The sequence below is a fragment of the Podarcis melisellensis genome, assembly GCF_964234715.1.
Source record: "Podarcis melisellensis genome assembly, chromosome: 7".
Taxonomy (NCBI): Eukaryota; Metazoa; Chordata; class Lepidosauria; order Squamata; family Lacertidae; genus Podarcis; species Podarcis melisellensis.
Window position 1 is genome coordinate 67,664,754 of NC_138539.1, and position 14,064 is coordinate 67,678,817.

The window sequence follows — 14,064 nt, forward strand, 5'->3', positions numbered from 1 at the left end:
TAGTAGGGCTTCGATTCTTCGCGTCAAACCAAGCAAGTGGGAAGTATGTGAATAGGGCCTGCTGATATTTTAAAATGAAGAATAGCCATGCTGGACACCAGTTTGAAGCACAGAGCATCTTTCTAGTTAAAATCACCCTATGAAGCTGACTAAGGGACGTGGGTGGCACTGTGGGTTAAACCACAGAGCCTAGGACTTGCCGATCAGAAGGTCAGCGGTTCGAATCCCTGCGACGGGGTGAGCTCCTGTTGCTCAGTCCCAGCTCCTGCAAATCTAAAATTTGAAAGCATGTCAAAGTGCAAGTAGATAAATAGGTACTGCTCCGGCAGGAAGGTAAGCAGCATTTCCGTGCACTGTTCTGGTTCGCCAGAAGCGGCTTAGTCATGCTGGCCACATGACCCGGAAGCTGTACGCCGGCTCCCTTGGCCAATAAAGCAAGATGAGTGCCGCAACCCCAGAGTCAGTCACTACTGGACCTAATGGTCAGGGGTCCCTTTGCCTTTACCTACGAAGCTGACTTGGGTCTGTTCTGGTTCCATTCCTGAACTGCTAGATCCCCCTGAGGTCTGCACTGAACCAGCAGAAGAACCAAGTATTTTTGGAACAAAAAATGGGCAGCTCTAGCTGCCTTGTCTCCCTGCGAGGGATAGGATCCCTGGCCTTCAATTATATAAGTTCCACACTCTTACCTAGCTAACACCAAATGAACAGGAGACATAGCTAGATGAAAACAAGAATCCTCTGTCTTAACATGCATGTTTCATGTACATAATTCATAGAAATCAACCACATTTTACATAATTGGGAAATCACTTGTGCGTTTATTAATTTATTTAGCATTCATAATACAATGACAATATTGCTGCAATGCTGTTCAACCTATTCTGGATTATGTACATTAAATCCATATAACTTCAGCTAATAATCTATTACTCTGTGCTTATTGAGAACCCTGTCAATGTCCCTGATAGTAATGCCCCTTTTCAACATGACACAAATATAATTTCCTAATAAATATGAAGGATTTATTCCGACATCAAAAAATAAAAATCATCCCTATGGATCTTACAGGCAGAAGAAAGAAATGTGTTTTTGACCTCTTGTGATGCTTGCTTTGCTTAGGGCTGCCATCGTATAAGAAAGCAGGCTTGCGTCTGTTGGTCCATTGTGACCTGGTCCATTTGGTTCAAATCAAAGGCAATGAAAAGTGCACCATATTTTTGTGTGTGTAGATCTAGATCTATCTGCCTGGACTTGGGCCTATTAATTCTAAGAAAATGATACATGGACTCCTCTTGTCTTCATAAGGAAAACAGCATTCCAAATCTGAGAAATAGGATTTAATAGACAAATCCTAAGGGAGCAATCCTCTGCACAAGAAGCTGCTGTAAAGCAAGCTGGTGTGAATTAAGCTGATGTGAAGAAAGCTACGCCACATCCAAAGCATGGCTACTGCTGGCAGAGCTGGCCTGGCAGAGGCAAAACAAACCTTTTATATAGTGTTTAAGTTACATCAGCTTTGGGGCAGGTTGCCAAGCCACATGACTGAGCTGCCAAAGCTTGGGATCCAGCTTAAGTTACCTCTCTCTTGCCACACCCTTTTCACAGACCTTATGCAAGCTTAAAATACACCAGCTAAAAAGTGCTGATACAGTGGTACCTCGGGTTAAGTACTTAATTCATTCCGGAGGTCTGTAATTAACCTGAAACTGTTCTTAACCTGAAGCACCACTTTAACTAATGGGGCCTCCTGTTACTGCCGCACCGCCACAGCACAATTTCTGTTCTCATCCTGAAGCAAAGTTCTGAACCTGAAGCACTATTTCTGGGTTAGTGGAGTCTGTAACCTGAAGCGTATGTAACCTGAAGCGTATGTAACCCGAAGTACCACTGTATTTTGTTAGACAATTGAAGTCAGAGATAAAGGATATCTACTAGTCTATCATCTACCCACCGCTTCCTTAAATGCTACATTAATAGATCTTGTATTTGAAGATAGTTTTAAAGATGAGCAGCTTCTAACCATGGTTTGTTCCTATTTTGAAGAACCTCAATATGCACCTGTCAGGGTTTCTGGGAGAGAGGAGGAGATGACAGAGGAGACGGAGAGCGAGTGGGAGGAGGGGCAGAAGGATGAGGAAGAAGATGACGGAATTCTGAGGGAATCCACGAGTCTGAGCAGCGAGTCAGAGGATTCTCAAAAGGGGGTTACCTTAATCAAGCAAAAGGGAGGAGAAGGGAGAAGCGGAGAGGAGCCCAGTGGAAGACAGACGCAGCAAGAGGCGTCTCAGCCGGAACGGAGTAAAGGGGGTGGAGTCGTCAGCCTCTCGGAGGGAGCAGGATTAGGAGAGAACAGAGAAAGGGGGTTGGAGCAAGGTGTTCAGCCGGAAAGGGTGGAGAGCAGAACAAGGGGTGGTGTAGCGGTCGAAAGAAAGGTCAGCAGCAACGTACGCGCGCCAAGTTCAAACGTAGAGGCGCGCGGAAGTGGAGAGAGCTCAGGGGAGGAGCCCGGCCCTAAAGCCAGAAGGAGGGGGGAAGAGGCGGCAGAGGATTCAGCCTCAGGCGAGTCACGGAGAGAGGGAACCCAGGGGGGCAGGAAGACCCTGCGGAAAAGAAAGGAGAGGAAGAGGTGGTCTAGAGCCAGGCTATTAAGTTGGTGTGGAAGAGGGGAGGAGTCAGAGGGGACTTCAGCGGTCTAACGTGACAGACGTACGGCCACGATGCTGAACTGTACGAGAAGCAGAAATCTTCAATAAACTTTTCCTGTAAATAAACTGCAACGGAGTGAGGTCTCTTGTGAGCTGGGACCCGTCCTGGGTGGCCGTGACAGTAAGTCCCCTCTCAGAAAGCAAAAAATTTTTTTTGCGAAGCTCACGAACGGGAGCAGCCATGAGCGCTGAGGAGCAGCTGGTTGCACTGCGGGATCAGGTTACCGCTCTCACATCGGCAGTCATTGCTTCGCAGAAGAAGAATGACGACTTGGAGAAGACGTGCCAGGATTTGCAGGCAAGGTGGGAACACGCGGACAGGGCGGGGGCCCCAGGTTCCAGAGCGGAGGGCATTGCGCTTGGACGGAGGGGGGGTGCCCTGGTTCCGCATTTTAATGGCAACTTGCAAGACTATCCCAATTTCAGAGCGGACGTCGTATATGCACTGCATTTACTCCGTCACGATTTTAAAGATGAGGAGGAGAAAGTGGGGTTCATTGTTTCGCACCTGCATGGGGAGGCCAGGGCTTGGCTACGCAATCTGTGGCGCGAAGATGGACCGGCCCGTCGCAATTCAACTGCGTTCATCAAAGCGATGGATTCTTGTTTTCAATCCTCTGTGGATGTGGACATTGCGCGCCGTCAAATGCACGGGCTGAGGCAGGGGAAAGCGACTGTGCGCCAATACCACTCTAAATTTTTTGCATTGCTCACCGCCTTAGATTGGCCAAAGGACAGTAAGCCGGTCAGAGATCTTTTTTGGGAGGGATTGAGCCCCCCCATCAAGGATGAGATCGCTAGGGGGGACAGACCCCAGACCCTAGAAGACGTGGTGCAACGGGCTTTAGCTATTGGAATTCGACATGAGGGACGTCCGTGGCACGAGGAGGACGGGCCCCAAGCGCGTGCGCAAGCGAGGACTCTCCCTTTTGTGCACAGGGATTTCAGCCGTGCGCACCCCTCGCCAATGGGGAAGGACAGCGAGGAGCCGATGGAGATTGGTGGTGCTAGGGCTCAGAAGCCATCCCAGAGCCCTGTCCCTGGTGCAGCCAAAGCGAAGCCTCCTAGAGGAACCAGGAAGTGTTACATCTGTGACAGTGCGCACCATATGGCGAAAGAGTGCCCCCAGAGGCTCCAGAAGCACACTGCAGCACTGGCAACTGTAACAGCAGAGGTGCAACCAGGGGAGCAGCTTCAGGGAAACGACAGTGCCTGGCTGGAAGCAGAGCTACTGGGGCTCAGCCAGGCGGATCTGTAGACAAGCCCCCAGCATCACTGCAGAGCGTGGACCCTTTGCCTCCCAGACCGGCAGTTCTGCTCACAGCAACACTCCAGTTGCCTGATGGGAGACTCCTCGAGGTTCCAATAACGATCGATTCGGGAAGCAACGCCGACTTCGTGGGACTGCAGTTCGTTAAGCAGCACAACATGGCGCTCCTGCCTGCAACGACGCCTCTAAACGTGGTCACGGTAGACGGCAGGAAGTTGCTGGGGGGGCAAGTGGTGCAGCAAACCCCTCCCATGATGATGCAGATTGGCAACCATCGAGAACTTATTAGTTTCAATGTCACCCACTTATCGGACACACCCATCGTGTTAGGCATGAGTTGGCTGGAGAGGCACAGTCCCGCGGTTGCGTGGTACCAGCGGCAGATCACCTTTTGTTCATCGTATTGTGCTCAGCATTGCTTTCAGACCGATCAGGGAGGAGAAGCCGAGCAGCAGTTGCATCTGGGTATGGTGCAAACAGTGCCTCACAAGTACCAGGACTTCTTGGAGGTTTTCTGTGAGAAGGAAGCTGACAAGTTGCCGCCTCACAGACCTTACGACTGCGCGATTGATTTAGTGCCAGGGGCGCAACTGCCTGCTGCCAAGCTGTACTCCATGTCGGAAGACGAGATGCAAGAGCTTCGGGAGTTCATAGACCATAACCTCAAGCGAGGTTTCATCCAGGAATCTAAAGCAGCGGGTGGCAGCCCTGTGTTCTTTGTGAAGAAGAAAAACACGCCCCAAAAAAGGCTTATAGTGGATTACAGGTTCATAAACAGCTTGACTAAGCCCAAAGCTTTCCCCATGCCCAAGATTGACGACCTTTTAGCGACCGTCAGGAGGGGCAAGATTTTCACCAAGCTGGACCTACGTGGAGCTTACAATCTCATCCGCATCCGGAAAGGAGATGAGTGGAAGACCGCCATGTTCACCCCTCTGGGCACATACGAATACAGAGTCATGCCTTTCGGTCTCCAAAATGGCAGCCACGTTTTTCAAGCATTTATGCACCACGTGCTAGCAGGTCTCCTCTACAAGAAGTGTGTCTGCTTTCTCGACGATATCCTGATTTTCTCGGAATCGCCGGAGGATCACGATAAGGACGTGAGGGAGGTCCTGCAGAGGCTGAAGGACCACAGGCTGTACGCCAAGTTGGAAAAATGCCAGTTTGATGTCAGAGAGGTTGATTTCCTTGGCTACAAGTTGTCCGACGAGGGACTGGCCATGGACAGGGCTAAGGTTCAAGCGCTGTTGGACTGGAAAAGCCCTCGAAATCGGAAAGAGGTCCAGAGGTTCATCGGCTTTGCCAATTTTTACCGCAAGTTTATTAAAGGTTTTGCGAACGCGACGGCGGCTATCACTGACACCCTCAGTTCCAAGAAGAAGAAGTTCGTCTGGACCGAACAAGCGGAGCGGTCCTTCCGGACGCTTAAAGGTCTTTTCGCCTCCGAAGAGCAGCTGCTCCACGTGAATCCCGGCAGACCCATGCGGGTAGAGACCGATGCGTCAGACAGAGCGGTTGGGGCCGTTCTTTTGCAAGAGGATTCACAAGGCAACTGGAGACCGGGTGCGTTCTACTCCCGGAAGCTCAGCAAGACGGAGCGCAATTATACCATATGGGACAGGGAGTTGTTGGCCATTCATGCAGCTTTCAAAGCGTGGCGACACTTCTTAATAGGAGCCAAGCACACGGTGCAAGTCCGCACGGATCACAAGAACTTAGAGTATTGGCGGACGGCTAAGTTACAGACCCAGCGACACATGCGCTGGGCGGAGTTCTTTGCGGATTTCGACTTCAAAATAGAATACATCCCAGGAGACTCCAATGTTATTGCAGACGCGCTGTCCCGAAAGCCGCAATACTTGGAGGAAGCAGCTCCAATCGCAGCAAAGCACATTTTCGCACAGCAGGCGTGGACGTGCGCTACCATCGCAGTCGACCTGGACGCGGTGCGACGCGCGTTGCAAAGGGATCAGTTTGCACAGTCCAAGATGGAGGAGCTACGCGGAGGGTCGCGAGACAACGATGAGTTCCAATTGCAAGATGGACTTTTGACTCGTAAGGGTGCCCTTTACGTGCCCACCGACGATCTTCGAGCCAAGGTTCTGCAACAATTGCATGACGCCCCTAGTGCAGGCCATTTCGGCAAAGAGAAGACGATGGAGTTGGTGGCTAGAGACTTTTGGTGGCCCCAGATGAGAGGAGAGGTGGCGGACTACGTCGCCAGGTGTGATATCTGCCAGAGGTCCAAACCAGTGCACCAGAAGCAGGCGGGATTGCTAGAACCGCTGGAGACACCGCAGCAACCGTGGGAGAGGGTAGCGTTGGACTTTGTTACGGACCTGCCCAGCTCCAGAGGTAAGACGGCGGTGTTAGTGGTGGTGGACTTGTTCACCAAGATGGCGCATTTCATCCCTTGTGCCAAGGTGGCGACGGCAGAACAGACCGCAAAGCTCTTCATCGATCACGTCTTCAGAGTGCATGGACTTCCGCAGTCCGTCTTGTCCGACAGGGGGCGCCAGTTTGTTTCCACTTTCTGGCGAAAGCTTCTGGGCATCTTGCACGTCAAAATCAACCTGACATCGGCGAGACATCCACAAACCAACGGTCAAGCGGAGAGGGTCAACGCGATCATGCAGCAGTACCTGCGGTGCTACGCCAACCAGCGACCTGCGGCGTGGGTGGACTATCTGCCGATGGCTGAATTCGCCTACAACAACACGAAACACGCATCCACCGGGGTGACGCCTTTCTTCGCGAACAATGGCCGTCATCCCAGAACCTTCCCGAGATTTGCGGCACCAGGAGGGGGGGGGCCTCAAGATGCCGACCAGTTTGCAGCGGAGTTGCAAGAGGTGCACGAGGAGCTGCGGAGACATTTGGAGCTGGCAAAACAGGCGTATAAGGTGCAGGCCGATAAGCACAGGAGGGCGGGAGAGGACATCCAGATTGGGGACTGGGTGTGGTTAGCAGCCCACGCGATGCCGGCCAGGTCATTGGCCAAGAAGAAGTTAGGACACAGGCAGCTAGGGCCATATCAAGTTGAGGCTAAGATCAATCCGGTGGCTTTTCGTCTAGCCCTTCCGGAGGGTTCCAGGGTGCACCCGGTCTTTCATAGGTCGGTGCTCACTCCCTACAAAACCCCACACAGGTTTCAAGAGTCAGGAGCACTCCCAGAGCCACGTAGGAGGGCGCCTGAGGGGGGGGAATCGCCAAGACCAGAACCTCTTAACGAGGTCACAGAGATACTGGACTCGAGATGGGGGGAGGAGGGAGTTGAATATTTTCTAGCCAGGGAAGGCACTCCGGCCTCTGCCAATAGCTGGGTGCCGGGTTACGCGTTGGACGAACCCCTGTTGAAGGAGGAGTTCCATGCACTTTTTCCGCACAAGCCCATGCCCGAGGAGTATTTTGATGATTGGCTTTTCACGCCCACTTTGTCAGACAGCACGTTCGAGGGTTTCTCCTCACCCGAGGGCCATACGCCCGAAACAAGCCCGACCAGGGATCCGAGACTGGGGGGGGAGGAGACAGGCCCTTGTTGGTGGGTGGATCAGCCAAGGGAGGCATGGAGTCAGAGATGGATGGTAGGTCCTTGGCAGGCAGCGCCAGGAGAAGCAGTGATGGAGGAAGAGACTGTGAGGTCTGTGGGTGGGGAACCCGAGTTCGAACACACATATACGGAGATGACAGAGGAGAACGTTGAAGTGGACAACTTGTATCCTGAACCGACCCCGGAAGAACCACGTTTTCCTCAACCTGCACCCGGCGAGCGGGAGGGGGGAAGGGGGGGCTTCGAGGGGGGGATGGATGTCAGGGTTTCTGGGAGAGAGGAGGAGATGACAGAGGAGACGGAGAGCGAGTGGGAGGAGGGGCAGAAGGATGAGGAAGAAGATGACGGAATTCTGAGGGAATCCACGAGTCTGAGCAGCGAGTCAGAGGATTCTCAAAAGGGGGTTACCTTAATCAAGCAAAAGGGAGGAGAAGGGAGAAGCGGAGAGGAGCCCAGTGGAAGACAGACGCAGCAAGAGGCGTCTCAGCCGGAACGGAGTAAAGGGGGTGGAGTCGTCAGCCTCTCGGAGGGAGCAGGATTAGGAGAGAACAGAGAAAGGGGGTTGGAGCAAGGTGTTCAGCCGGAAAGGGTGGAGAGCAGAACAAGGGGTGGTGTAGCGGTCGAAAGAAAGGTCAGCAGCAACGTACGCGCGCCAAGTTCAAACGTAGAGGCGCGCGGAAGTGGAGAGAGCTCAGGGGAGGAGCCCGGCCCTAAAGCCAGAAGGAGGGGGGAAGAGGCGGCAGAGGATTCAGCCTCAGGCGAGTCACGGAGAGAGGGAACCCAGGGGGGCAGGAAGACCCTGCGGAAAAGAAAGGAGAGGAAGAGGTGGTCTAGAGCCAGGCTATTAAGTTGGTGTGGAAGAGGGGAGGAGTCAGAGGGGACTTCAGCGGTCTAACGTGACAGACGTACGGCCACAATGCTGAACTGTACGAGAAGCAGAAATCTTCAATAAACTTTTCCTGTAAATAAACTGCAACGGAGTGAGGTCTCTTGTGAGCTGGGACCCGTCCTGGGTGGCCGTGACAGCACCCAAGGTCATCAGAACAACAGTGACAAAACTTTGAACAGGATCCACTACACCAATGAAATGTTGGTCCCCCCTTTTTGTGATTTATGTCCAGCTGTCACAAATCCTTCCCAAGCCTTTCAATTTCTTCCAAGAGAAAATCAACATCTGATTTCTTGGTTGCTGGGTTAGAAAAGACCATTCTGAAAAAATTCACATGGTTCCCATGAGGCTGATAACTAACCATTGTAGTACCTTCTTCTATCATCCTCGCTTTTATCTTTGGAGCAACCTAAACATGGATATATATATATAAAAAGTTGCAATTATGTTCTGGAACAATTTAAGGACTAGTTCCATGAATAGGCAGTAATAGCAATGGTCTGGATCTGTAGCAGAGTTGATACGGTACTGTAATGTTTGGTTGTAAAGAAAGGATAGAACTCATTGGACATGTGGAAGAAGAAGAAGAAGAAGAAGAAGAAGAAGAGTTTGGATTTGATATCCTGTTTTATCACTGGTTCACCAGTTTACAAGTCTACCACTCTTAACCACTACACCACACTGGCTCATCCAAAAGAAGAGATTTATCAGGTGCTTTTGATATTTGGCAGGCATCCTCTCTAAATTCAGTATACCTGAAGGAGCGTCTCCACCGCCATCATTCAGCCCGGACACTGAGATCCAGCACCGAGGGCCTTCTAGCTGTTCCCTCACTGCGAGAAGTGAGGTTACAGGGAACCAGACAGAGGGCGCCTGCCCTGTGAAACACCCTCCCATCAGATGTCAAGAAAATAAACAACTAACCTATCCTTTTAAAAGACATCTGAAGGCAGCCCTGTTCAGGGGAGTTTTTAATGTTTAATGCTGTATTGTGTTTTTAATATTCGATTAGGAGCTGCCCAGAGTGGGAGATGGGTGGGTTATAAACATATTATTATTATTATTATTATTATTATTATTATTATTATTATTATTATTTTGTTTTAGATGACAGCTGAACAATTTTTTTCAGCAAACTTACACCCACGTGTAATCTATTGAACTATTTTCGTTTCCAAAGTTTTGCTGGTTTCTCAGTGCTTTGAACAATGCTTTGAACAATAGCTATTTTTATGTATATGTGGGTTTTTGCTGTGTTTTAGGTACAATTTTACTACGCATGCCTCTTAAGAGAGCTCTTTGATTCAGCAGTTTATAAATTTCTCTAAATAAAAGAAATACAGGTATTGGAAACAAATGCAAAGAAAGGGCTTACATTATGAGACAATTATGAACAGCCCTTTTAAAAGGGTATCTAGTCACTGGTGCCGTAGCATGATTGGCTAAAACTTCCAAAGATGTAATAAACACAACAGCTAGGACACTCTCAGGACTAAGCCATGGTCAGCAGCAGGAGGGAACCAGTCTCTAGGAATCAGCATCCAAGAGTTTCAGGGTTGAAGAATGCACCAAAACACATTTAAATACTGGTACAGTATGTGTTTTAAGAGAACTGTGCCTTAATATTCCTGAGAGGCTTTCCCCCTAAAATTGCAGATTGACATGGAAATGCAACAGAATGGAATTATAGATTTAAAAAATATGCAAAACTGCCACAGACCATCCTTAGTTCTGGTGTGTAGATGAAAGAAATTGGGGTCTGCAACAGATCTTCACAACAACAGCATTGGTGTTCCTATTTCTGTACACACTTTCCATGACTGACAAAAAGGTTTGCATGAGAAATTCTACCTGATGTAGTCTTTTTTCTCTCTCTGGTCCCTTTGGGATCTTTCGAAGGCTGGGCGGGATGTACCAGAAACACACATTGGTGAGTTCAGGCTTAGACAAACAAAATAAAATACAAATTACAAAATGCCAATGTCTATCTGCAACAAATGTTTCCATTTATTAAACCCACCTGGACAGATTCTAAACTTCGCAATTCCTTTTCAGCAACTTCTCTAGTGCAATTCACTCACAAATGCTTACTGTGTGCGAACGTGAAGCAAACCTAAGCCTAATGGTTCTCCTTGAGCTTTTAATATATAAAATATTTCAAAAAGATTCCAGAATCTGAAGGAGAGAATCTTGGTTTTCACAATTTCCTTGCACAAAATTAACATGGAAGCCAATGTTTAGTAAGACTCCAAATATATAAAAAGTCCCGGAGATGCTTCATAATCTAGCTGGCAGTTGCAAAACGATCATTACTCAAAAAAAAAAAAAAAGTCCTACAAGAATCAGTTGTATGTTACTGTGAAATCTAAATTCATCCCAGTATGATATAAGCCTGGTCTCTGGGAAAGAGCTGGCTTTAAAAAGCGAAAATAAATCATTTAAATGTACCAAAACCCCAAGTGAGATGACTATTGGGAAGCCAGATTTATTAGCAAATATGTCACACAAATAGTTCAATAAAATCAGTTTGTCAAATGACAACTGCCAGCACTCTCAGTACAATGTCTGAAAAGTCAGAATTCTAATTTATACAAAAGTATTCATTTGTTGCAAATATAGTCTACCTTTCCTTCAAGGAGCTCAATGTGGAATATGTAGATCTCTCCGTTTTATCCTCACCACAACCTTGAGAGGTAGCTTAGCCTGAGAGAGAGTGACTGGCCCAAGATCACCCAAATTCAGTCATGAATCTCAGCCAAGAATAAACTCAACCAAGACATGTATTTCAGCTGAATTTGTGGGTCCAGGCATGAAATACGTTGACATTCAAAGCTCACAGGGGGAACTGGTAGTTTCTATTGACAAAGAAAGCAGATGGTACCTTGGACAGCTCCCAGAGGCCCTACTAAGGCTGCTACAATAGATGCCACCTCTGCAGGGAGCTAGAACCCAAGGAAGCTCAATGAAGCTTTATGTACAGGATAACCAGTGATGAAGCTCTGCCTCCATGGAGGAGCTGGCTGGCTGGATAAAAAGGCCCTCAACTTATCATCTTCTAGTCCTTGACTTCTGCTAGAGACACAGAAATAACACAGGAGATTCATCCTTTGAATAAGTTTCTCCCATCAAGGAAGTGGCTTGAACCTCACCCACATCAGAGTCTTCATCTACGAACTGCAAGGGTTGTGGGTTACGACAGGCTGAATTCACTGCAGCCCTAATTCGGTGATTAATTTGCCATACTTGAAGTCAAACTTTCAGACATTGGGTTGCAAACAATGGTGGCTTTGTGCCGTTGGAAGTGTTTCCACTTGCCTCAAAGCAAGAGAACATATTTTCACCATTGCCCTGTTCCAATTGCAGCCCTGGATGCTCTGTTTTGCACTGTCTCCTCAGACCTCAGGAGAAGCTTTTAAGGGATGGCGACATTCATTGGGCTGGAGGGACTGGCAACCATCAGTCCTTGTGAAAGCACTTGCAGAAGCTAGTGCAAAATCTCCATTGGACACAATCCAATATACTGAAAGGACGGACAGTTTTCATTTGACAGACGGATTTCACTGAACTGCTTCTGTGATATATTGATTCATAAATGATTCCTGGTGTCAATGTGGATCCAATCTTGGCCAGTTACAGTCATCACACTTAGGACACTGGTGCATCTATATGATTTATTTTCACCTTTAAAGGCATCTCTTTCCCCAAGACTAGGCTTACATCAAATTGGGAGGAAACAGGGTTTCAGCATAGCACGTCTGGGCACAAATGAAACTCATGCAGCAACATCCCATAAGAACCACACATATTTGGTGGCAGAGCACATCTGCTTCTATATTTACATTATATATTTTACACCGGCCAGCTAGAATCATAAAGCCTCTCTGTTACTTTTAATATCTCTTTGGTTCTTACTGAGCATCATTTCCTAGCCTGGTTTTTTTTCTTCTCTGGGATATTGCGTAAAACTGATGATAGCTCCTTCAGATACTCACATCTTTATTAAGCATTTTATGCATTACTAGCTCAGGGAAATCAGTGAGGTTACCTGTGGTTCATATCTATACACAGTACAAGTATCTGCATACATTGCAGAAGAAAACTTGCTGGAAGTATTTTATAGATCGTCACAATCCTACACCAGCCGAAGCAACAATGTGTGGCTCATAGACCTTAAAAAAAACTGAGAAAAATAATTTACTTATTTTGCCTAATTTACTTGGCTTCTACTTATCATAGGTTTTCTATGTGACTCATTCTAACTTCATAGATCACTGGAAATTCTATTGAGTTCCACCAAGCCTGGAAATATCCATTTCCCCTTTTCTGTTCAAAAATGAAAACCGCTCAACTTTGATTACATTGACTCAGACCAATTTTTGTGATTTTTTTCTAAAACCCTATGTTTTTTGTAGATCAGGAGTGGGGAATCTGTGGCCCTCTGGATATTGTTAGACTGCTAGGGTTGCCATATTTTGAAGAGCAGAAAAGAGGACACATTTGCCGACTTCTACTTTTAACTATGGATCTCTGTGATGACTCTCATCATGGAAAAGAGGCTGTGTCCTAGAAAAAGAGGACATATGGCAACCCTATTAGACTCCAACACCCACCAGCCTCATCCAGCATGATCAATGGTCAGGGAAAGTGGCAGTTGTAGCCCAACATCTGGAGGATCACAGGTTTCCGATCCATTGATTGATTGATTGATTGATTGATTGATTGACAGATAGCACAGAGACATTGATCATCACTTCTCCACTTTGCCAAAAACCCAACATGATGCACAAAGTTTAAATATACTTTTTGAAACAATCACTTGAATGGAATTGCCGCGTACACAGAGTCATGTACATGGCCAGATGAGTGGAACTTAGTAAACAAAATGGCTCTGGAAAACAGGAAACAGAAGTAGCTCAAGGAGCACATGCCACAAGCTAGAGGCAGTCACTCCTATTGGGTTGTGTGTTGGTCTGTTTGTTTATTAGTAATAATTAAATTTGATGCAGGATGCCAGGATCAATACGTAATCCAGTAGTACTCTCTTTGTTCAATACTTACCTCGGCATCAAACACAAGCTCATAGTTCTTTCTTGTCTTCAGTTCCTTGTAAAGGTATTCTGCAAGTTCTAGAAATCTGTTGATAAGCGTTTCAAATCCTCGCGTGCCCTGTAAGATATCAGTGGAGGGAAAGAGACAAAGTGAGAGAGTTCACTTTGCATCTAGACTGTGTCATACTATTTAAAGGATGGAAAGGCCAGTAAATCTACAGGTATAGCAGAAATCCACAACAAACCTGCAGCCCTTCCGATGTTGCTGGACTCCAGCTCCCATTGGCCCTAGTCAGCATGCCCAATGGTCAAGAATTGTAGAAAATGTAGTCCAGGTACATTTGGAGGGCTAAAGGTTCCCCATCTCTGAATTAGACAATATGTGTGCTGCCTACAGGGAAGAGCTGAAAGTCAAAGGTAGTGCAACTGCTTTGCATGCAGAAGGTCCCAGGTTCATCTCTGGCATCTTCAGGTGGGGCTGTCTTAAACCCTGGAGAGCCACCTCCAGCCAAGTGTAGACATTAGTGAGCTTGATGGACCAAGCCTCTGCATGACGTCACAGAATAATAGAATTGTAGACTTGGAAAGGGTCCCAA

At 47.8% G+C, this 14,064-nt stretch overlaps 1 protein-coding gene and 1 long non-coding RNA gene across 3 annotated transcripts in view; one reads left to right on the top strand and one right to left on the bottom strand.

The window, feature by feature from the left end:
• LOC309373836 overlaps positions 1–14,064 on the top strand; it is a 265,180-nt gene that overhangs the window by 99,774 nt on the left and 151,342 nt on the right. The gene's annotated exons all lie outside the window — the stretch shown is intronic.
• Positions 8,567–14,064, bottom strand: part of LOC309373753 (glutamate decarboxylase 1-like) — a 30,459-nt gene continuing 24,961 nt past the window's right edge. Inside the window, exons 14-16 of one of the 2 annotated variants that reach the window (XM_081918246.1) lie at positions 13,479–13,586; positions 10,272–10,320; positions 8,567–8,829 (exon numbers count right to left, since the gene is read on the bottom strand). In XM_081918246.1, coding sequence (XP_081774372.1) covers positions 8,777–8,829; positions 10,272–10,320; positions 13,479–13,586 — 210 coding nt within the window. In that variant the 3' untranslated portion in view covers positions 8,567–8,776. Of the gene's footprint in view, positions 8,830–10,271; positions 10,362–13,478; positions 13,587–14,064 lie in introns of both variants that reach the window. The other variant, XM_081918245.1, reaches the window with a different exon arrangement.